The 25120-nt window shown below is 43.1% G+C and overlaps 1 protein-coding gene across 8 annotated transcripts in view; it reads left to right on the forward strand.

Annotated features, from left to right (window-relative positions):
- The first annotated feature begins 781 nt into the window (after positions 1–781).
- Positions 782–25120, forward strand: part of hlcs (holocarboxylase synthetase (biotin-(proprionyl-CoA-carboxylase (ATP-hydrolysing)) ligase)) — a 171124-nt gene continuing 146785 nt past the window's right edge. The window contains exons 1-6 of one of the 8 annotated variants that reach the window (XM_048540532.2): positions 1002–1110; positions 14126–14437; positions 14524–14552; positions 14734–15101; positions 23672–23821; positions 24504–24588. In XM_048540532.2, coding sequence (XP_048396489.2) covers positions 23784–23821; positions 24504–24588 — 123 coding nt within the window. In that variant the 5' untranslated portion in view covers positions 1002–1110; positions 14126–14437; positions 14524–14552; positions 14734–15101; positions 23672–23783. Of the gene's footprint in view, positions 1111–14125; positions 14438–14523; positions 14553–14733; positions 15102–23671; positions 23822–24503; positions 24589–25120 lie in introns of all 8 variants that reach the window. The other 7 variants (XM_048540533.2, XM_048540534.2, XM_048540527.2 and 4 more) reach the window with 7 other exon arrangements.

A 25120-nucleotide genomic window follows, 5' to 3' on the forward strand; every position in this document is an offset into this window, starting at 1 on the left:
GCCCAAAATGTCAACTTTTATGCTCCTAAGATGCTGCTTGGCCTCCTGTTTTCATCCAGCCCCACACTTTGTTATCTTGGATTCTCCAGTTCCCATCATCTCTATATCCAAATAGCTAGTTCTCCCTATATTCCATATGATCTAACCTTGCTAGCCAGTCTACCATGAGGAACCTTGTTGAACACCTTACGGAAGTCCATATAGATAACATCTACTGCTCGGCCCTCATTAATACTCTATGTTACTTCTTCAAAAGAAATCAGGAAAGACTGCAGAAATCTACAGAGCAGATGCATTTGGGAATACTCATTCATTCATCACAAAAAATTAGCATCCAAGTTCAGAGGGTAATTAGTAGGGAAGGCAAATTGAATGTTGGCCTCTCTGCCAAAGGGAATGGAATAGAAAAGTGCAGCTAAAACTGCACGAGGCACTAGCAATGCCTACACTTCTTAAATGAGTAACACTTTACACTTGGCGAAGGAAAACAGCTCAACCTCCGCTGACACCACGTTTTCGACGTTACTGAGCCAACGCTGGCTGCATGCGGGGTTCAAGCCTGAAAGAGGCGGATGCCACACTAGAGCAATTTCCAATAAGAAGCATGAACGGTGAGGGGGTGGGGACTCGTGGAAAAAGATCATTGGACAGCCCGAACAAGGGCGGGGCGGGACAAGTTGTTGGTAGCAATTACCAATGAGGAGCTGGGAAAGGGCCGGAGCGGAGATGGGTGCCGGAACAGTGACCAATGGGAAGCGTGGACCGTGAGGTGCTGGGGTCGGGTGTTGCGGCAATGGCCAATGGGAAGCGGGAGGAGATGGGTTTCCAAGGGGGAAGCTGAACGCAGTGTGGTTAGACGTTAGTCATGTTGCCGGCTTGGTCGCCATGTTGATCACTCTGTGCTATGTTTACCTGTGGATTCGCCTGCAGAAATGCTATGCCATGATCATCTTTCGGTCCGTGAGGCGTTTCCACCGCATGTTTAGCCTGACCTTCACCGCGTTGCCGCCTGACAGCGAGGCCCGGCCTTACAGCCCTTCTGCAGCTGTCCAGGAAAACATCTGTGTTCGTCTGGCCGATAGGGCTTTCCTCCTGGCTGAGCCCCAAAAGGTGATCCGCGCGCAAATTCTTAATCCAAGATTGTCGCACTTTATTTTTATCTTAATCATCATTAATATGAATTGGACCTTCTGCTTAGTTGTTGAGTCTGCCTCACGATTCTTGTTGCTTGTAATCTGATGGATGTTTTATACTATGCTCTTTTGAACTGTTTTATAAACTTTTTTAGTACAGTGATAAATTACATTGTTATTCTTTTAAATCAGAAGTATTGCACAAGAATCTAATTGCATAACGTTATGAAAAATATTACCTTATTTCCGGACTCTGGTGCATATCGCTATCGTTATGCGAAGTAAACAGAATGACAGTATGATGCACAAGTGTCAAATTTGACCAAAGACGTAGACATGTGCTATATGTGCACCTTGATTCTTGCTGAGTCTTCATAAAATGTTTGGATTTGTGTAAATGTGCTATATCCGTGGGGTGCAGAATCAGTGCTCTTTATCTTGGGCAAACAGAAACTGTACTTGGCTCTCTTATCAAATTGGTTTGGAGCGTACTGAGTTGCCCGCTGGGTTTCTGTATAAGATATCCAAATTAACCAAGTATTATTGCAAGGATGTTTGATTTTGGAATGACTGGATTCCTAATGAATTTCGAATGAAGTTTAAATGGTTTAAATTTCGAAAGACATTGAATCTACAATAAATGTTTTCCAGTAATGTCAAGTTTGCCACCTAAAACATGCTTTTGTTTAGCATTGATAATGGGAACTGCAGATGCTGGAGAATCCAAGATAATGAAATGTGAGGCGGGATGAACACAGCAGGGCCAGCAGCATCTCAGGAGCACAAAAGCTGACGTTTCGGGCCTAGACCCCTCATCAGAGAGGGGGATGGGGTGAGGGTTCTGGAATAAATAGGGAGAGAGGGGGAGGTGGACCGAAGATGGAGAGAAAAGAAGATAGGTGGAGAGGAGAGTATAGGTGGGGAGGTAGGGAGGGGATCGGTCAGTCCAGGGAAGACAGACAGGTCAAGGAGGTGGGATGAGGTTAGTAAGTAGGAGATGGAGGTGCGGCTTGGGGTGGGAGGAAGGGATGGGTGAGAGAAAGAACAGGTTAGGGAGGCAGAGACAGGTTGGACTGGTTTTGGGATGCAGTGGGTGGAGGGGAAGAGCTGGGTTGGTTGTGTGGTGCGGTGGGGCAGGGGACGAAATGGGCTGGTTTAGGGATGCGGTGGGGGAAGGGGAGATTTTGAAGCTGGTGAAGTCCACATTGATACCATTGGGCTGCAGGGTTCCCAAGTGGAATATGAGTTGCTGTTCCTGCAACCTTCGGGTGGCATCATTGTGGCACTGCAGGAGGCCCATGATGGACATATCATCTAAGGAATGGGAGGGGGAGTGGAAATGGTTTGACCCCACACCCGAGCACCAAACCGTCATCTCCAACACCATTCATGACCTCATCACCTCAGGGGACCTCCCACCCACAGCCTCCAACCTCATTGTTCCCCAACCCCACACGGCCCGTTTCTATCTCCTTCCCAAAATCCACAAACCTGCCTGCCCTGGTCGACCCATCGTCTCAGTCTGCTCCTCCCCCACCGAACTCATCTCCACCTACCTGGACTCCATTTTCTCCCCTTTGGTCCAGGAATTCCCGACCTACATCTGTGACACCACCCATGCCCTCCACCTCCTCTAGGACTTCCAATTCCCTGGCCCCCAACACCTCATTTTCACCATCGACGTCCAGTCCCTATACACCTGTATTCCGCATGCAGATGGCCTCAAGGCCCTCCGCTTCTTCCTGTCCCGCAGGCCCGAGCAGTCCCCCTCCACCGACACCCTCATCCGCCTAGCTGAACTCGTCCTCACCCTCAACAACTTCTCTTTCGATTCCTCCCACTTCCTACAGACTCAGGGGGTGGCCATGGGCACCCGCATGGGCCCCAGCTATGCCTGCCTCTTTGTAGGCTACGTGGAACAGTCCCTCTTCCGCACCTACACAGGCCCCAAACCCCACCTCTTCCTCCGGTACATTGATGACTGTATCGGCGCCGCCTCTTGCTCCCGAGAGGAGCTCGAACAGTTCATCCACTTCACCAACACCTTCCACCCCAACCTTCAGTTCACCTGGGCCATCTCCAGCACATCCCTCACCTTCCTGGACCTCTCGGTCTCCATCTCAGGCAACCAGCTTGTAACTGATGTCCATTTCAAGCCCACCGACTCCCATAGCTACCTAGAATACACCTCCTCCCACCCACCCTCCTGCAAAAATTCCATCCCCTATTCCCAATTCCTCCGCCTCCACCGCATCTGCTCCCACGATAAGGCATTCCACTCCCGCACATCCCAGATGTCCAAGTTCTTCAAGGACTGCAACTTACCCCCCCCACAGTGGTCGAGAACGCCTTTGCCACGTCTCCCGCATTTCCCGCAACACATCCCTCACACCCCGCCTCCGCCACAACCGCCCCAAGAGGATCCCCCTCGTTCTCACACACCACCCCACCAACCTCCGGATACAACGCATCATCCTCTGACACTTCCGCCATCTACAATCTGACCCCACCACCCAAGACGTTTTTCCATCCCCACCCCTGTCTGCTTTCCGGAGGGACCACTCTCTCCGTGACTCCCTTGTTCGCTCCACACTGCCCTCCAACCCCACCACACCCGCACCTTCCCCTGCAACCACAGGAAATGCTACACTTGCCCCCACACCTCCTCCCTCACCCCTATCCCAGACCCCAAGATGACTTTCCACATTAGGCAGAGGTTCACCTGCACATCTGCCAATGTGGTATACTGCATCCACTGTACCCGGTGTGGCTTCTTCTACATTGGGGAAACCAAGCGGAGGCTTGGGGACCGCTTTGCAGAACACCTCCGCTCGGTTCGCAATAAACAACTGCACCTCCCAGTCGCGAACCATTTCCACTCCCCCTCCCATTTTTTAGATGACATGTCCATCATGGGCCTCCTGCAGTGCCACAATGATGCCACCCGAAGGTTGCAGGAACAGCAACTCATATTCCGCTTGGGAACCCTGCAGCTCAATAGTATCAATGTGGAATTCACCAGCTTCAAAATCTCCCCTTCCCCCACTGCATCCCAAAACCAGCCCAGTTCGTCCCCTTCCCCCACTGCATCCCAAAACCAGCCCAGCCTGTGTCCGCCTCCCAAATCTGTTCTTCCTCTCACCCATCCCTTCCTCTCACCTCAAGCGGCACCTCCATTTCCTACCTACTAACCTCATCCCACCTCCTTGACCTGTCTGTCTTCCCTGGACTGACCTATCCCCTTCCTACCTCCCCACCTCTGCTCTCCTCTCCACCTATCTTCTTTTCTCTCCATCTTCGGTCCGCCTCCCCCTCTCTCCCTATTTATTCCAGAACCCTCACCCCATCCCCGCTCTGTGATGAAGGGTCTAGGCCTGAAACGTCAGCTTTTGTGCTCCTGAGATGCTACTTGGCCTGCTGTGTTCATCCAGCCTCACAATTCATTATCTTTTGTTTAGCATGCTGTAACCCCACATTCAAGTAAGGTCAGGAAGGAAACTACAGGCCATCTAGCTTAACATCTGAAATAGTGAAATTTTAGAATCTGTGATGAAGAGTCTTATGGTCGGATACTTAGAAAATCATAATTTGATAAATCAGTCATCTTGGTTTTTGAGAAAGTAAATTCTGTTTAACCAAGTTAATAGACTTTTTTTGAGAGAATAGCAAGCAACGTAGATAAAGGGAAACCTGTGGGTGTGATATGCTCGGATTTCCAAAAGGTGCCACATTAAAAGGTTCTGTACAAAATAAAAGCTCATGATGTAAGAGATAACATACAAGTATAGATAAAGGATTGGATAAGTACCATGAAGCAGTGAGCAGGGATAAATTTTGATTTGGCAAGTTATTTGTGCCACCCTGGATCATTAATATCTCAGCCATTTACAATTGACTTTAATGATTTGGATGTGGGAATCAAAAGTATTCTAGTTAATTTGGCTGATGACTGTAAGTTAGATAAGAAATTAAGCAGTTGAATAGGTAGATAATCTGAAAATTTCGAGATAAGCTAAGTAAGTGGGCAAATCTTTTTAACTATATTGTTGGATAGTGTAGTGGAATATTGCATGAGAAAATATGAACGCGTGTACTTTGACAAAAAATAGAAAAGTTACATATTATTTAATGGAAAGAGGCTGTAGAACTTTGAGATACAATGGCATCTGGATGTTCTGGTACATGAATCATTTAAAAAGTTGGTTTGTAGGTTTCCCATGATTGTGATGGTAAATGGAATGCTGGCATTTATTGCAATGGGTCTGGAATATAACAGTAGGGAAGTTTTAATGTGCATGGTCTCGGTGAAAGCACACCTGGCATACTGTGCATGATTTTTGCCTCCTTATTTCTAAAGGAGTCAAGGAGTCAAAGTATTCTGTCTTGTAATCACCAGGACTAGGGTACAAGAAACAGGCTTGACAAAGGGTCACCAATTTACACAGCAGGAAAGTAGGTTGCTAGATAACAAAGTATGCAGCTGGATGAGCCCAGCTGGCCAAAGAGCATCTCAGGAGCACAAAAGCTGACGTTTCGGGCCTAGACCCTTTATCAGAGAGGGGGATTGGGAGAGGGTTCTGAAATAAATAGGGAGAGAGGGGGAGGCGGACTGAAGATGGATAGAGGAGAAGATAGGTGGAGAGGAGAGTATAGGTGGGGAGGTGGGGAGGGGATAGGTCAGTCTGGGGAGGACGGACAGGTCAAGGAGGCGGGATGAGGTTGGTAGGTGGGAGGAGGGGATAGGAGAGGAAGAACCGGTTAGGGAGGCGGGGACGAGCTGGGCTGGTTTTGGGATGCAGTGGGGGAGGGGACGAACTGTGCTGGTTTTGGGATGAGAATCCCCATCGTCGTCACAGACCACCCCACCAACCTCCGGATACAATGCATCATCCTATGACACTTCCACCATCCACAATCCGACCCCACCACCCAAGACATTTTTCATTCCCCGCCCTTGTCTGCCTTCCGGAGAGACCACTCTCTCCGTGACTTCCTTGTCCGCTCCACACTCCCCTCCAACCCCACCACACCCGGCACCTTCCCCCGCAACTTGCCCCCGCACCTCCTCCCTCACCCCCATCCCAGGCCCCAAGATGACTTTCCATATTTTGCAGAAGTTCACCTGCACATCTGCCAATGTAGTATACTGTATTCACTGTACCTGGTGTGGCTTCTACATTGGGGAAACCAAGCTTGGGGACCGCTTTGCAGAACACCTCCGCTCAGTTCGCAATAAGCAACTGCACCTCCCAGTCGTGAACCATTTTAACTCCCCCTCCCATTCCTTAGACGACATGTCCATCATGGGCCTCCTGCAGTGCCACAATGATGCCACCCGAAGGTTGCAGGAACAGCAACTCATATTCCGCTTGGGAACCCTGCAGCCCAATGGTATCAATGTGGAATTCACAAGCTACACAATGTTCCCCCTTCCCCACTGCATCGCAAAATCAGCCCAGCTTGCCCCGTCCCCCCACTGCATCACTAAACCAACCCATAAGACCATAAGACATAGGAGTGGAAGTAAGGCCATTCGGCCCATCAAGCCCACTCCACCATTTAAATCATGGCTGATGGGAATTTCAACTCCACTTCCCTGCACTCTTCCTGTAGCCCTTGATTCCTTCTGAGATCAAGAATTTGTCGATCTCTGCCTTGAAGGCATCCAATGTCCTAGCCTCTACTGCACTCTGTGGCAGTGAATTCCACAAGCCCACCACTCTCTGGCTGAAGAAATGTTGTCTCATTTCTGTTTTAAATTTACCCCCTCTAATTCTAAGGCCGTGCCCATGGGTCCTAATCTCCCCGCCTAACGGAAACAACTTGCTAGCGTCCACCCCTTCTAAACCATACATTGTCTTGTAAGTTCCTATTGGATCTCCCCTCAACCTTCTAAACTCTAATGAGTACAATCCCAGGATCCTTAGCCGTTCATCATACGTTAAACCTACCATTCCAGGGATCATCCGTGTAAATCTCCGCTGGACATGCTCCAGGGCTGGTATGTCCTTCCTGAGGTGTGGGGCCCAAAATTGGACACAGTATTCCAAATGGGGCCTAACTAGAGCTTTAGAAAGCCTCAGAAGCACATCGCTGCTTTTATATTCCAACCCTCTTGAGATAAACGACAACATTACATTCGCTTTCTTAATTATGGACTCTACCTGCAAGTTAACCTTTAGAGAATCCTGGACCAACACTCCCAGATCCCTTTGTACTTCTGCTTTGCGAATTTTCTCACCATTTAGAAAATAGTCCATTCCTGTATTCTTTTTTCCAAAGTGCGAAACCTCACGTTTATTCACATTGAATTTCATCAGCCATTTCCTGGACCACTCTCCTAAACTGTCTAAATCTTTCTGCAGCTTCCCCACCTCTTCAGTACTATCTGCCTATCCACCTATCTTTGTACCATGGGCAAACTTCGCCAGAATGCCCCCGGTCCCTTCATCCAAGTCATCAATGTATAAGGTGAACAGTTGCGGCCCCAACACTGAACCCTGCGTGACACCGCTCGTCACCGGTTGCCATTCTGAAAAAGAGCCTGTTATCCCAACTCTCTGCCTTCTGTCAGACAGCCAATCATCAATCCATGGGCCCCTCGAACACCATGGGCCCTCACCTTGCGCAGCAGCCTCCCGTGAGGCACCGTATCAAAGGCCTTTTGGAAGTCCAGAGAGATAACATCTACTGGGTTTCCCTGGTCTAACATACGTGTTACCTCTTCAAAGAATTCTAACAGGTTTGTCAGGCATGACCTCCCCTTAGTAGATCCATGCTGACTTGTTCTAATCTGACCCTGCACTTCCAGGAATTTAGAAATCTCGTCCTTGACAATGGATTCTAGAATTTTACCAACTACTGAGGTTAGGCTAATCGGCCTACAATTTTCCATCTTTTGCCTTGATCCTTTCTTAAACAGGGGGGTGACAACAGCAATTTTCCAATCATCTGGGACTTTCTCAGACTCCAGTGACTTCTGAAAGATCACGACCAAAGCCTCCACTATTTCCTCAGCCACCTCCTTCAGAACTCTAGGATGTAGCCCATCGGGGCCAGGAGATTTATCAATTTTTAGATCTTTTAGCTTTTCTTGCACTTTCTCTTTTGTAATGCCTACCATACTCAACTCTGCCCCCTGGCTCTCCCTAATTGTTGGCATACTACTCACAGTGGAAGGCTGACGCAAAGTACGTATGAAGTTCTTCAGCTATTTCCTTATCTCCCATCACTAGCCTTCCAGCACCAATTTGGAGTGGCCCAATATCTGCTTTTGCCTCTTGTTTGTTTCTTATGTATTGAAAGAAGCTTTTACTATCATTTCTAATATTACTAGCTAGCCTACCTTTACATTTGATCCTCTCCTTCCTTATTGCTCTCTCTGTTATCCTCTGTTTGTTTTTATAGCCTTCCCAATCTTCTGATTTCCCAGTGCTCTTGGCCGCTTTATAGGCTGTCTCTTTTTCTTTGAAAAGAGACAGCTCGTCTCCACCTCCCTAACCTGTTCTTCCTCTTACCTATCCCCTCTTCTCACCTCAAACCACACCTCCATTTCCCACCTACCAACCTCATCCCGCCTCCTTGACCTGTCCATCCCTCCGGGACTGACCTATCCCCTCCCCACCTCTCCACCTATACTCTCCCCTCCACCTATCTTCTCCTCTATCCATCTTCGGTCCGCCTCCCACTCTCTCCCTATTTATTTCAGAACTCTCTCCCAATCCCCTTCTCTGATGAAGGGTCTCGGCCTGAAACGACAGCTTTTGTACTCCTGAGATGCTGTTTGGCCTGCTGTGTTCATCCAGCCACACACTTTGTTATCTTGGATTCTCCAGCATCTGCAGTTCCCGTTATCTCTGAGAAAAATAGGATGCTGATTTCTCAGGCTGATGTCAGTGTGGAGATACAGCTGTTAACTGACAGTTTTAGTTCTTAGACCAGGTAGGGGGACCGTGATCAGTGTGGTTCCATGGGAATGCGGCAGAGATTGATAGTCTCCATGAGCCTTTTTTCCAATAACTAATCCACACTATGGAAAAATTGCCTTTTAACTATGATTTAGTTAGATGTGCAGTCTGATGCAGTAGTACATACTGGAAGCTATATTGAAATACACAGGGATAACAAAGTGTTGAGCTGAATGAACACACTCAGTTTAGATTAGATTAGATTAGATTCCCTCCAGTGAGGAAGCACGCCCTTCAGCCCAACAAGCCCACACAGCCCCTTGAAGTATCCCACCCAGACCCATCCCCCTATAACCCACACACCCCTGAACACTATGGGCAATTTAGTATGGCCGATTCATCTAGCCTGCACATCTTTGGACTGTGGGAGGAAACCGGAGAACCCGGAGGAAACCCATGCGGACCCAGGGAGAATGTGCAAACTCCGCACAGACAGTTGCCCAAGGCTGGAATCGAACCTGGGTCCCTGGAGCTGTGAGACTGCAGTGCTAACAACTCAGCCATTGTGCGGAAAATGGAGTAAAGCCATTGTCATATTGGGAAGAAGGGAAAGTCAAGTGGAGTTGAGACTACAATCATATCAATTATAATCTTACTGAAGGTTGAAATAAGAATATAACAGCATAAGAAGTAAGTGCAGGAGTAAACAATTCAGCCCTCAAGCCTGCCCTGCCATTCCACAAGATTGTGATTGATCTGCCCGCGGTCACAATTCCTCTTTCATGTCAACTCATCATTGCCATCAAAGCTCTGATCGTTCAAAAATCTGCCTACCTCCTCTTTAAGAAATTTCAGTGCTGTAATCTCTGCAACTGCCCGGGATAGATAATTCCAGACATTCACTACCCTCTGGGAGAAGAAATTCTCTTGCATCTCAATTTTAAAGGAGTGTTCCCTTACTCTGTCTGCTAGTTTAAGATTTCCCTATTAATGGAAACACCTTCTCAACATCTATCCTATCAAACCCCCCCCTCAGAATTTTGTATGTTTCAATAAGGTCATCCTCAATCTTTTAAACTCCTGCTGAATAAAGGCCTAACCTGTTGAACAGTTCTTGAAGGGCCATTCCCTTTATGTAAAGAATCAGCCTAATGAATCTATTCTGAATAGCCTCCAATATCATTACATTTTTAATTTAAATTCAGTGACTGAACTGTACACAGCAGTCTAGGCAGAACCTCAGCCAGACCCTGTGCAGTTGTAACAAGACTTCTGTTTTTTAAATTACAAAATCCTAGCAATAAATGCTCTAATTCCATATGCCATCTTAATAATTTGTTGCACCTGCATCCTACTTGCTGTGTTTTAGTCACAAGGACACCCAGATCCCTTTGTACTTCATCTTTTGGAGTCTCTCTCCATTTAAACAATAGTTTGCCTTTTGATTCTTCCTTCCAACGTGCATGAGCTCTCACTTTCCTACATTAAACTCCATCTGCCAAATTTTTGTCTATTCATTCATTCAACCTATCTGTACCCCCTTGCAATTGCATTATGTCCTCAATACAACATACCCTCATTGTTCTATATTGTCAGCAAATTTGGCTACATTTTTGTCTGTACGTCCAGGTCATTAACATAGATAGTAAATTTTTGAGATCCTAGGACTGATCCTTGTGGCATTCTATTAGTTACGTGTTTCTAACCTGATAAAATATCCATTAGTCTCCACCCCTCTGGTTTACCAACCTACTGGATCTTTACAGGAATCAGGTGAGCCTGTATTATTCCGACCAGTGCCTGCACTGTCTCTGCAGCCATTCCTTTAATACCCTCGGTTGCAGGCCATCATGTCTGCCTTTAGTTCCATTCGTTTATCAAATATTTTGTCCTTGGTGATAGAAACGTTATATGTTCATAAGTACACAAGCCTATTTTCTCTGTGATTCTTTATCTTTAAAGAGCTGTCTACTGTAAGCCCATAAGACCAACTTTTCAGATAAAAGTGCATAAAGAATTTCAGACGTTGATAATCTGAGTTGGGTTGCAAGAGAAATGAATGCTTTGTTGCCAGAAATAAACATGGCTCAACAGTGAATTTGGGAGGTTGATTTTAATTTCAACAGATGTTCACTACATTTCCCTAGGGATTGGGAAATAAGATGTTGTAAATACTCGTCAGATTAGTCGGCATTTATGGAGAGAAGTGGAGGTAATGTTTCATGCTAATGACCTTTCACCAGTTTGTTTTTTGCATTTATTTTTGGCTGTGTATCCAATTCCTATCTGGAAATGTTTTTTTTTTCTCACAAATATACGTAAAGATATTTTCTATGAATAAAATATGTATAGCCATAAAGATATTATATGTATACATAAAGATATTTTCTATGAATATAGCCACAACACATCTTTTACACATACAGGATTGTATTTACATGCATTTGAAGTGCCAGGAGGGTCCAATAACTGAATGGACCCCATTTAACTTGGCAGAAAGATCTCACCAGTCGTCTTCCCCACTGCACCTTGGCAGTAGCTGTCACAAACTTTAGTGTGTCCCCCAGTTCATAGTTCTAGACCTTGGAATGTGCCAGTCTGCAACACTCGTTCAAGATCAACTCCTTGTTCTGGAAGACCAACAAGTTTCGGAGACACCAAAGAATGTCTTTCACTGAGTTGAAGGTCCTCCAGGTGCAGCCAATGTTTGTCTCCATTGCGACCTGGGGAACAGACAGTAGAGCACAGGGTCCTGCTTCACAGAGCAGCTTGGGATGAGCCTCGATAAAAACAACTGCATCTTTCTCCAGACTTTCTTTGCAAAGGCACCTTACAGAAGGAGATGTGTGACAGTCCCAAATCCCCAACTACAGCTGCATCAAGGGCTGTTTGCATTGGTGCTGACAGACTGGGTGCACATAAATGATCTCACAGGTAGTGCCCTTTTCACCACCAGCCAAGCAATGTCTTGGTACTTGTTGAAAGCACTGGTGATGAGGCATTCTGCCAAATGACATTGACCGTCTGCTCAGGGAACAATGCAACAAGATCCACCCCCTTCTTTTCTTGCAGGGTTTTGATGACGCTAAGTGCTGACCACTTTCTGATAGACTTGTGGTTGAAGTTTTATTTCTTGCAAATTTATCCATGAAGGACAGATGATATGGAACGGATCACCTGCATGAAGTGTTCCGTGGCAATGAGGCTGGTCTCGTCCTTTGCAACATCGGGGACAGGTGGAACATGTTCGTAGAGACACTTGGTGTTTACATGAAGAGAGCCTGTGCACAGCTTGATGCCATCGCACATAAAGGTGACCATCAGGATGAGGGCAGCATTGGGTACATTTTCATCGCCTTGTCCAGAGTTTTGTGTATGGAGACTCTGCTGACATGGTCCATCTTAGACGTCCAGATGAATTGGTAGATGGCTTGGATGATTGCAGTTTCGGAGAATGGGCTGGACTTGCGCCAGGTACAACAACAGAGAGAGTGCCTCACGCCTGATGACCAGGTTTTTGCTGCAATGGAGAGGGAATGATGCTGTGAAAAGAACAGTTTCTGCTTCACCTTGTCAATGTACTCCTTCCATGATTATGCACATACTTTGTCCTCTCCGAATGATATTCCCTGCACCTTCAGCTAATCTGTCCTGATGGTGAAAGTAAGAAAGGATTAGTTGGCCCAGTTCCCAAACAATGTGGCCTCGCTTTTGCCTTGATTTACCTTGGCTGCTGAAGCAAGTTCCAACTGGTTGAAGATACTCATGAGTCCGTGCATTGACAGCTGATCTGAGCAGAAGATGGCAACATTGTCCACGTATAGGGAGGCTTTGACCTCCTGGTCTCCGCTGTCTAGAATAATCACCCCTATTAGGCTTACTTCCTTCCTGATGAACTCAGCAAAAGGCTATATACAATACATAAACAAGACAGATGCGAGTGGGCAACTCTGCCTGACTCCAGATCTGATTTGGAAGCTTTCTGATTTCCACCCATTGAGACGGCATTCATGATGTTGGTATAGAGCAGGAAGACCCAGTTGTGAATTCCCTCTCCAAAGCCAGTTTTGGAGAGCACATCCCACATGTACGATATCCTGTCGAAGGCCTTTTCCTGGTTCAGGCTGATGAGACAGGCTTTCACCCCCCTGTCATACATGTAGGCAATCATATTCTTGAGGAGCGCGAGGCTCTCAAGATTGTCCTGCCCAATATAGCAGAGGTTTGGATGGCTGAATTATCGATCCCAGAACAGACCTGACCTGGTTGGCGATGATCCTAGGATTTTGTAGTCTGCATTCAATAAAGTGGACAAAGTTGAAAATGCCCAGCATTTGCAGAGTGTTTTTCCGGTAAATAACTTTCTCAGAATTCCACTAATACCTGAAATTTGCTTTAAAACAACTCATTTTCTAATTGTTGGAACTAACTCTTTATAATGTTCCACTCAGTATTCAGTTGATGTTCTGTGATAGTAAGGGACTTATGGCACAGTAGTAGTCTCCCTACCTCTGGGCTAGAAGTCCCGTCTGGAGTCATGTCATAACAATACAAGAATCGGATGATGAAAATAACGGATCCTGTGTTACTGAATTGACAACCGATAGAAGTAGTCTTGTTTTCTACCTGGAGAAGTCACATGACCTTAGAATGAAACCTAATGACACAAATGGGCTTCAGGGTTTCATAAATACAATTATGGTGTTTTCGTGAATTTTGACGAGTCTTTACATTGCTGTTGTAATTACTGGAACAATCAGACCCATATGCAATACCACAACCGTGGCTGAGCCAGTATTTCTTAATAAGTTAAATGACTTCCTTACTTTTGTATGCAAAGAAATATAGCATAAACCTAGGATTGTCTTTACTTCTTGATGGTCTTTTCTGCAAGTAACAAAATCACTTTTAGCTACTTGTAATTTCTTGGGGAGAGGAAAAGAGAATAAAGTTACACAATAATGTGCTATACGTTTGAGTTCAATCTGAGACAAGGAATAAATATGTAACAGCATTAATTGAACTTTGTAACATAATGAAGTTAGTGAACTAAAAAATCAAATTTTAATTTTTCAAATGTACCAGGATTGAAACAATGTAGCAGCCTAGCGTGTTTGTGACAGACCTAATCGCAAAGGCAAAACAACCCTTCCTTAGTGTCGCTCTGAAGCACTCAATGGAAGTCGCAACAATCTTTGCCTAGCTGTGAAGAATCGTCACTGACCAATCTACACAATCCACCAAATGGTGGACCAATTTTCAAAGGATAACCCAGGGAAATTGGTTGATAAGGCTGTGTTTTATAATGGACAAGTGGGGCAGCAATGTGAATGCCATCAAGCTCCTCATTGTTTGAAGAACTTGCAGTTTTGGAGAACATCCAGGAAATCGTAAAAGGTAAAATTAAATTTAAAATGCTCAGAATTTCCGAATTGAAAAATAATCCTTTATACATGTTATAATGCATATTACTTGGTTAACAGGGTCCGATCTACTTTTGCACTCGAAAGAGGTAATTGCATGCCTGAAGCTTGACGACTGATGCGCTGCAATCTGGTTTGGGGAAAGGTGTGGAGTTAAGGAACTCATCAAGATGGTTATGACTGATGAAAGTATTTTTTTTTGCTGCTGCTTGTGCTTCCATTCTAAGTGGAAATGCAAACATTGTTGATATAGTGTCATTTGCTTTACAGGTGAACAGCTGACAAGCCACTAATGCTTTATGCATCAAGAATCTCCAGTGAGCTTAGGAACCAACCTGAAGCTGGTAATGAATGTGGCCAACATAGTGGCCACTTTATGGAAATGCTAGCTCTGAGCAACAACCAGTTTCGGAGTCTGCTGGAGGAATTCAATGCAAAATATGTGGATTTACACCAAAATGACGTATGCTAGCTCATTATGGTTTGCAACACATTCACTTGGAGTTGCAACACAAAATTATACCTCTTACTGGAGGAAGGAATAATCAGTTTCAGGGCTCTGCAGTGGGATCTGGTGGATTTCTGTTTGTGTTTCCCTAGACTTTGGAGTGCTGGAAGACTTTCTTCAAGAAACTGAGGTTAATATGTAATGAAAAGAGCTTACTGAGTTGTGCTCATGCTTTTGAGACAAACTTTGACTGTTTGACTATAACTTGGTCCTGTAGTGAGTTGTTACCATTTCCCTTGTACTGTGATTGAAATGAAACTGGAGTGGCCTGTCAATTAACACAGCAGGCCAAGCAGCATCTTAGGAGCACAAAAGTTGATGTTTTGAGCCTAGACCCTTCATCAGATAAAGGGTCTAGGCCCGAAACGTCAACTTTTGTGCTCCTAAGATGCTGCTTGGCCTACTGTGTTTATCCAGCCCCACACTTTGTATCTTGGATTCTCTAGCATCTGCAGTTCCCGTTATCACTGGTCTGTCACTTAGACAGTTATTAGTTCAACAATAAGAATTGCTTACCAGTTCCTTCCAAGAATCAATGATATCACCATTTGAAAATATTACTTTTGACTGGAGATGCAAATGAAATTGACCAAATTCTGACACAATAAAGAGAAGGTTTAATGTGGGTGCATTAGCATTCTGTAAATACTCTTAGGAGTGATTCAGAGATTGCAAGATCTTGCCTTTATTAATTAGCAGCACATAGTTTACAGAAGAAAATCACAACCCAATCTGTAGCACTTCCACTGATGTTTGAGAACCCTCAATATCTTCAGGGCAATCTTCAATTGTTGGCAACGAAGTTGTCATGGTAAATGCAGTTTCCGGTGATGCAGAACTGAATTAATAAACAGACAGTACACAACAGATGTTCAAAAAAAAGTTGTTTTATACATAATAAAGCCCATCTGCTCCAAGAAAAACCTATAATGTGCAAAATGGTGTGAATGTTTCAAATATGTGTAATACATATCAAAAAATAAATCAGTTGCATTGGACTTTGTGCTTAATTATAATTTTGATCTACCATGCATGTCTAATCACGTTTTTGATTTAATTTATTATTGTCACATGTACTTAGTTACAGTGAAAAATATTGTTTTGCGTGCTATCCAGGCAAATCATACCTTACATAAGTACATCAGGGTAATAGAACAGAATATGATGCTACAGCTACAGAGAAGGTGCAGACAAAGATCAACTCCAATAAATGAGAGGTCCATTCATAAGACTGTTAGCAATGGAGAAGGAATTGTTCTTGAATCTGTTAGTATGTGTTTTAAAGTGTTTGTATCTTCTGCCCAATGGAAGATACTATAACATTGATGGGAGGGGTCGTTGATTAAGTTAGCTGGTCCAGTTACAGAATAAAGCATGTGTACATATGCCTTAGTCCAGAAGATTGGACAGAAGTAAATAGATTTTTTTGATAGATTTGGGAATAGGCCATGATCTTGTTTAACAGAGGAGCAGGCTTGAGGAACTGAATTGTTTATTTTTGTTCCTATTTTGTAAGTTCATGCATGCCCTTGTTTACCCAAGGCTGTATTTCCATATGCCAACAGACAATATCTGGCATAGGTATCTTTTCAGGTTCACTGACATTCACTGATCTAAATCAAGCTGATTTATTTCATGATAAGGTAAATGTGTATAATAGCAGTTGAAACAATTCAACTGATTGATTACACAACAATCATAATAAATAAAATGTAATACTTCCCCACATAAGTAGGGCATATTGGCTTGTTAAGATGTTTCACTAATGCAATGATACTCACAGTTTCCTTTTTAGAAAGTGACTGATGGCCACTATGCTGCTTCAAAAAGCCTCCCTGGCAGTTTTGTGTTCCTATCTTGGCATGTATCAGTGAGGGGAAAAAAAAGCACTGAATATAAAAGAGCGATCTCTTTCATATAAAATTTGCCATAAAAATTTTTGCATGGTAAAACACACTTGCAATGTAATTAGCATCTTGGTAATATTACGAAATGCTTTTTGTAGATTTTCAAAAATTCAAAACTCTAATTCAAAAATCTGAAATTTAATTTTGGTGTTTCTGGAATATTCCTTGTTGCTTTGAGAGTGGAATGTATCGAAGATTACAATAACTGCTGAGGATCACTCTTGTTTAGACATCTACCATAGTCATTTGAAAGGCATACAGAATTGGGTGGGGAACACCTTGTTTTTGTTTGCCAAAACTATTTGGGTGGGCCAGGTAAGTTAGTCGGAATTTGAAAAGTTTGTTTCATGGAACTTGTAAGCAATGCACTGGACATTACAATGAGGTTGCATTTCATTTTGGTACCGCTTGATATTAAAGTTGATTAATGTGATAACTGGCTCAATGGCAAAGAACTGTAAATACTTTTCAGGGAAGCTGTACTACGTTTCACAAGAAGTGGGGAGTATATCTGAGCAGTTATGTAATGTTAGATAACAAGATGTAGAGCCGGATGAACACAGCAGGCCAAGCAGCATCAGAGGAGAGGAATGCTGACGTTTCGGGCCTAGATGCAATGTTCATCATAAATTCAACATACAGTTGAACTGATGACAGGAGATAACCTTGTAAGCAGAAACTTATATACATGTTTAAAAGATTTTAAAAGGACGATTTCAATATTCAGAAAAGGCAAGCTAAAATTTTAATTAGTGTCCAAATTTGCTGTATTACAACAGTGACTACATTTCAAAAATACTTTGGGTATTAGGTGATTTTGGATGTTCTGTGGTTGCGAAAGACGAGGTAGACAGACAAAAACTTAACAGAAGTTTTTTTGTATAATCCTTTAAATAAGTTTAATTTCTCCCTAAGATGCTGCTTGGCCTGCTGTGCTCATCCAGCCCCACACTTTGATAACACGCAAATTTGTGACTTTTCTGAACTCCCAAGTATTTAAATTGGCAGAAGTTAAGCGGCATTAGTTAACAATGAATAGTTTTGCAAAAAAAAGACAAACATTTCCAGACAAGATGATCAGAGGATTGGATAGGGTGGACAGTGAGAGCCTTTTTGCTCGGATGGAGATGGCTAGCACGAGGGGACATAGCTTTAAATTGACAGGTGATAGATATAGGACAGAAGTCAGAGGTAGATTCTTTACTTAGAGAGTAGTAAGGGTGTGGAAGGCCCTGCCTGCAACAGTAGTAGACTCTCCAAGTTTAAGGGCATTTAAATGGTCATTGGATAAACATATGGATGATAATGGAATAGTGTAGGTTAGATAGGCTTCAGATTGGTTTCACAGGTTGGCGCAACATTGAAGGCCGAAGGGCCTGTACTGCACTGTAATGTTCTATGTTCTATGTTCTTTTTTAATATGAACAAAATAGTTTGATAATGTAACTTTTTTTTGCATCCTATGGGCTGAACAGCAACATTTGAAGAATCTGTTTCTCCAGGAGTGTCTTACCTCATTTAATTCCTTTGCACCCTGATAACTGGATTGTTGGAATTTCCCTGTGGAAATTATTTCTTCTGAGAGTGTAAATGGGGTTGTTGGACAAAACCAAAGCTTGTAACTCTCAAAGACCCTGTGATTTTTTTTTTTCTCTCTCTCTAATGAGCCGAACTTTCCTTCCTGGGGTTTGAATCCCTGCACGGAGTGGTCCAGACAACTCTGCTATTTTTTTAAAGAAGTGACCAATCTGAAAATATTTTACACATTCAGATTTTGGGAACTGGTTTGACAGTCTTGAGATAGTTTGAAACTAATTGAACTTCACACTAGTGCAATATAATTGGAAGCGATGCAAAACCATATTGGAAACATTACATTTTATTTAATCTTATTTTCCTGAAGTCATTGTCTCTCAAATTGAGGTACAGTTCTGTAAGCTCTGTTTCATTTCATCCAAGTAACCATTATCATGTGTTAATGCTGCAGGCTTCCCCACGCTGGCCAAACCCACATCATAAGACATGGGCATCGCTGGCTAGGCCAGCATATGCTTCCCATTCTTAGCTGCCCTTAAGAAGATAGAGATGAGCTGCCTTCTTGAACAGTTACAGTCCATTTGGTGGTGGTAGACTCGCAATGCCATTGTGAATGACTTGGATAGGAACTTGTTAGTGGTTTTGTTCCTGTGTTTCTGCTGCCCTTGCCCTTCTAGATGGTAGCGGTCGTGGGTTTGGAATTTTGTCCTGTTTCCAGTAGGAGTGGAAATCATGGATGAGCTTTCTCTTTGACTAACCCACTGCTGTTCTGACCACTTTGTCCAGTCCTTACCTGACAATGCTGAGATCAGCTAAGCCAGTATAAACCATATTAAATATTGAAATGTTATTTTAGTATATTGGTAAATGGGATTATTAGTTTGGTCAGCATAGGCATGGTGGGCTGGAGGGCTCGTTTCTGTGCTGTATGACTGTATAGTTCAGATGCAGCCATCTTTGCTTCTGAGAGCTTGTAATGCTATTCTTAGAAAGATCAGAAGAGGTCATAAGAAATAGGAGAAGGCCATCCGAGCCTGCTTTGTTATAGCTATCCTGATTGTGATCTTAATTCCACTTTCCTGTTGCTTGCCTGTCATAACCCTTTACTGTCTTTGGATCAAAAATCTATTTTTAACTGTGTTGAATATATTCAGTGATCCAACCTACACTGCTGTCTGGGGAAGGGAATTCCAAACAATATGCCACTTGGAGAGTCTGCAAATGCATTTGGCATGCAGACAAATTGACTCTGACTCTGAGATAGTAGGAACTGCAGATGCTGGAGAATCTGAGATCATAAAGTGTGGAGCTGGATGAACACAGCAGACCAAGCAGCATCTTAGGAGCACGAAAGATGACGTTTCGGGCCTAGACTGTTCGTCAGAAGGGTTGAGGCACAAAACGTCACCTTTTATGCTCCTAAGATGCTGCTTCGCCTGCTGTGTTCATCCAGCTCCACACTTTGTTGACTCTGACTCTGACTCTGATTCTGGTTCCAGAAGACAACAGAGGTCCATGCAACGGAAAGAAAATATTGAGAGAAAATAGACAACAAAGTCTAATAACCATCCTAGACGAAAATAATTCCCCCCCTCTGTTTTAAATTTCTTTTTTTAAAATGGTGCCTCCATGTTCTAAACTCCTGGAGAGGAATACAAAGGGAAGTGCTCTGAGCATCCACTCTGTTCCTTCATTAAGGTCACCTTTCATTCCTGTCATTTTTTTTGCACAAGCTGTTTTCATAAGCTAACCCTTTCCTCTGAGAAATCAGCCATGTGATCTTCTCTGAATGCAATTATACCCCTTGGGTAAAGAAACCACAATTGTACACCATGTATTCCCTTCCTAATGGCATTGTGGGTCAATGCACAGGAGTTGGACTGCAATAGTTCAAGAAGGCAGCTCACCACTACCTTCTTGAGGGCAGCTAAAGGCGAGCAATAAATGTTGACCAGCCAGCAATGCCCACATTCCACAAATGAATTTTAAAATAAAAAGTGATTTTACTGAGGCTTTGTACAAGTGATGAATCATATCCCTGGTTTTACACACACACACACACACACACACACACACACACACACACACACACACACACACACACACACACACACACGTCATTTGTGTAGTGAATCATGTGTTGTATCTACATGCTAGCTTGTTTGGATTGTGTACTACACAAATTGATGCAATCTCTCATCAGTTAAATAATAACCTACCTTTTTTACATTTTTCATGGCAAAGTGGACAGCCTCGTTTTCCTGCTTTACCCTGCATCTACCAAATCTGTGCCCCCTCACTGAACCAATCTACAACCCCATGAAATGATTTCTAGTTCAATATGTTTCAGTAGTAATAGTTTATGCAGCAAGGGTGTTACGAAAATTTGAGATTATATTCATACTTTTATACCAATGAAATTATCAAAGTAATAAATTTGTTAAAAATGTTTATTTAAAATAAATCATTGATTTAATTCAACTCTCTTGCCAGAGAGTTGGTGCTTGTTGGTGGATCATTGACCTGTGTTATGGTCCAACTCTGGGACAATGCACCATTTAAAAGCAAGAACTTGCACATGAGGTAGTAGATAATCAATATGAAAGCAGAAGCCAAGATGGGCAGTTTGGAGAGTCGAACAGATTATTAGTGTTTAACCAGGGGAGGGGAGTTTGGGTTCCCTTAACAGTGGAGATAAGGAAAACTTTAGGGATTTTTTAGAGTATAGACAAATGAATCATGGATGCCAGAGGTAAGAAACTGAAGGCAGATATAATTGAAGTCAACGTGAAGTGAAAAGTTTGTTTGAGGAAGGCTTTTCGTTTCTGTGGCGGTAAATTGGAGGAGCAAAAGCCATGGATTTAAAATATGGACAAGCATTTTAAATTCAAAACATTAGCTTGCCGGTAGTAGATTAGGCTGGCAAAAATGGGGAATCTAAATAAAGATTAGTGGATAGCACATGAGCAGCAAGGTTGTGGGAGGGAGTACTGGATAAAATGCCTGGATGATGAAATGCTAATGATAGGATTATGCAGTACAGTCTTGAAGTTTTGAATGTTTGGGAAATTTTGGAGTCAGTAGGTTAAAATGGGTAATTTTATGTTGTTAAGAAAGTGAACTTGGAAACTCCAATCAGGAATGAACAGGATGTTAAGATAGTGAATTGTCGGTAGCCTGATAGAGTGCCTGGAATCTGCTGGAATAGCTGGATCAGTGGCTTCTGTGTCCTCACTGTTCAGGTGGTGGAGGTTCTCAAACAAGTAGACAAAAAAGTAAAAAGAAATAGTGGTGAGGAAGAATTAAGTACCATTAGTATATGCCTGTTAATAATGTTGTCAAAGGATAGTACATAAATGAAGAAAGGGCCAATGTTATAATTGAATTTAAAATAATTAATCCAAGCAAAAAAAAACAGTTAACCAAACTTTAGTGCGAGTTATTAGTGACCAGGTCAAAGGCTACAGAGTGATGTCATTTGTGACTTTGGTAAGGGCTACCTTAATGCTGTGGAGCATGTGGAAACTATTTTAAAAAATGGAAGGAAGGCTTCATGTTCCATTTCAGTGTGTTTTATAAGCTGAACATTTGGTTGGACTGGAACAGTTCAAGAAGTCGATTTACCTACAGTGTGGAAACAGGCCATTCGGCCCAACAAGTCCACACTGTCCCTTGGAGTATCCCACCCAGACCCATCCCCCTACAACCCACATACCCCCAACACTATGGGACATTTCAGCATGGCCGATCCACCTAGCCTGCACATCTTTGGACTGTGGGAGGAAACTGCAGCAAACCCACGCAAACACGGGGAGAATGTGCAAACTCCGCACAGACAATTGCCCGAGGCTGGAATCGAACCTGGGTCCCTGGTCTGTGAGGCTGCAGTGCTAACCACTGAGCCACCATGCCACTCATAAATAGACTTGCTACAACCTTCTGAAAAAAACAATTATTGCTGTTCTTGCCGGTGATACTTGCTTCACATGAAAGAATTAAAAAATAACTTCAATTATAAAGTCATAGAATTGTACAGTGCAGAAATAGAACCTTTGGCCCAACTCGTCTATGCCGACCATATATCCTAAATAGATTCAGAGATTGTAGGAACTGCAGATTCTGGAGAATCTGAGATAATGAGGTGTAGAACTGGATGAACACAGCAGGCCAGGCAGCCTCAGAGGAGCAGGAATGCTGACATTTCGGGCTTAATGTCAGCTTTCCTGCTCCTCTGAGGCTGCTTGGCCTGCTGTGCTCATCCAGCTCTACACCTTATTATCCTAAACTGCTGTAGTGCCACTTGCCAGCATTCGGCCTATATTCCTCTAACCCCTTCCTATCCATGTATCCATCCAGATACCTTTAAAAAGTTTGAAATTGTGCCAGCCTTCATTACTTACTCTGTCAGCTTGTTCTATATACACACCACCCTCTGCATTTAAAAAAAAAATGCCACTTAGTTCATTTTTAAATCTTTCCCCTCTCACCTTAAATCTGTACCCTCTAGTTTTGGACTCCCCTACCCTGGGAAAAAGACCTTAGCTATTCACTCTATCCATGCCTTTTATGATTTTATAAACCTTTGTAAGATCACCCCTCAGCCTCTGATGCTCCAGGGTAAAAAGCCCCAGCAAATTCAGCCTCCCTATAGCTTATCAGCTGATCTGATCAAGGTCCTGTTGTACCCTGAGAATATCTTCTTCACTGTCCACTACACCAGCTATTTTGGTGTCACCTGCAAACTTACTAACCATGTTTCCGTATGTTCACATCAAAATCGTTTTATATAAATGACAGAAAGCAGAGGAGCCAGCACTGATCCTTGCAGCACATCATTAATCACAGGCCTTCAGCCTGAGGAACAACCATCTGCCATATCCTCCATCTCCTACTTTGAAGCCAATTTTGTATCCAGTTGGCTAGCTCCCCTTTATCCCTCATGATCTAACCTTGCTAACCAGTCTACCGTGTGGAACCTTGTTGAATGATTTGGCTGTCCCTAATCAGACCTTGACTTTCCAAATGCATGTAAATCCTGATTCTCAGAATCCTCTTCAACAACTTAGCCACCACTGATGTAATGTTCACTGGTCTATAGTTCCCTGGCTTTTTCCTTACCACCTTTTTCCTAAATTTTTTTTACATTAGTATGTCAACCTGGGTCAGTTGGTTAGATTCACTTACTAACTTGTCCCACTAGCTGTGACCTTGTGATCTACAATATACTTACTTTGCATTTTTTTTACCAATATTTCAGCTTTGTGATGACTTGAGTAAATGGTCACTGCACCCTGAACCTGTGATAGCTAGCACTGAACACAAGCAGCAGGCACAGCAAATAACTTTTCTGATAGAAGCTATCTTCGGAAATGCTAGTTTTGATACAATCTCTGTTTCTTCTGAAAAAGTAAGTGACTTGATCTTATATAAAACAATTTTTATTTATAAGGATTATTTTAATTTGCAAAATCTACAACCTGTTAGGCATTCCTTAGCTGGATATCTTTAAATTATCATTTGATATTTTAGTTGCTGCTATGCTATGCTCAAGATAAAGTCTGATTATTTTGAAATTATGCTGTATTAGTTTATAGCAACAGCTGTCTGAGCTACTTACTGAATAAGCCACAATGCTTCCTTGCCTTTTAAGCAATAAAGCAGTCTTAAATTATGCTTTTATGAAGAACTGTCTCCCATTGCCTCGCAATTCTGTATTAAGTCTCATCTGCTTTTGTTTGCCCATTGGCTACCTGATTGTTGTCATGTTGCAGTTAGTTAGTATCGTCTTCACTGTCATATCTGTTTTGTGGTATCTTCAGCAAATGTTGAAACAGCTATGATTATAGTTTCTAAAATCTCATCCGCAGCCTATGTTAAACTGACTGCCCTGTGAATATCCTTGCAACTCTTCTCAAGTAATAGTTTCATATTTACCAGTTTTTAATATTCTGGCAATTCCCCATTTCTAGAGAATATTGCAAGCCTGTGCACTATCTCCACCTCAGCTTCCCTTAGTAACACAGGTTACAAGCTCAGGTGACATCGCTGTCTGCATTATAACAAGTCTTCCCTCCATATTTTGCCTACAGGTTTTTACTCTGCTTGTTTTCTCTGTCAATTCAGCTTCTACTGATATTTCGTCAACATATCATCCTTAACAAACATCAATACAAGGTACTCCATATATTTTAACCTTGGCTCCATGTTGTAAACACATACCATCATCCTTGCCCCTCATCTGCCACCATACTATTTAATGTTTACAGGCCATTTGTAAATTTTTGGGTTCCATTTTGTGTTAACTGACATTTTATTCTTATATTCTCTTCCGCTGTTTTATTTTTCTTTTTCATTTTCCTTCTAAACTTGTTTTACTCAGCCTGGTTCTGGAATTCACCTGAACTGCACTTTACATGCTCTTTTTGTTTAATCATCTCTATCTTCCTCCTCATCCAAGCAACTGAGGATTTTGTTCCCAGAACTTTGATCCCCTTCTCATTGGAACAGACCTAGCCCGTACCTGAAGCACCACTTCCTTAAAGATCAATTGGGCAATGCACAGGTAACCTGAGAAAAGCCATGAAGAGTTGAAGTATGGGGTGGTGCCTTGTCTTTCTGGCTGATATTACAGATAGAGGAGGCAGTGGCCTTGTGGTCTTATTGCTAGATAATTAATCCAGAGAGACCTAAGTAATGTTCTGGTGCC

The sequence above is a fragment of the Stegostoma tigrinum genome, chromosome 12 (assembly GCF_030684315.1).
Source record: "Stegostoma tigrinum isolate sSteTig4 chromosome 12, sSteTig4.hap1, whole genome shotgun sequence".
Classification (NCBI taxonomy): domain Eukaryota; kingdom Metazoa; phylum Chordata; class Chondrichthyes; order Orectolobiformes; family Stegostomatidae; genus Stegostoma; species Stegostoma tigrinum.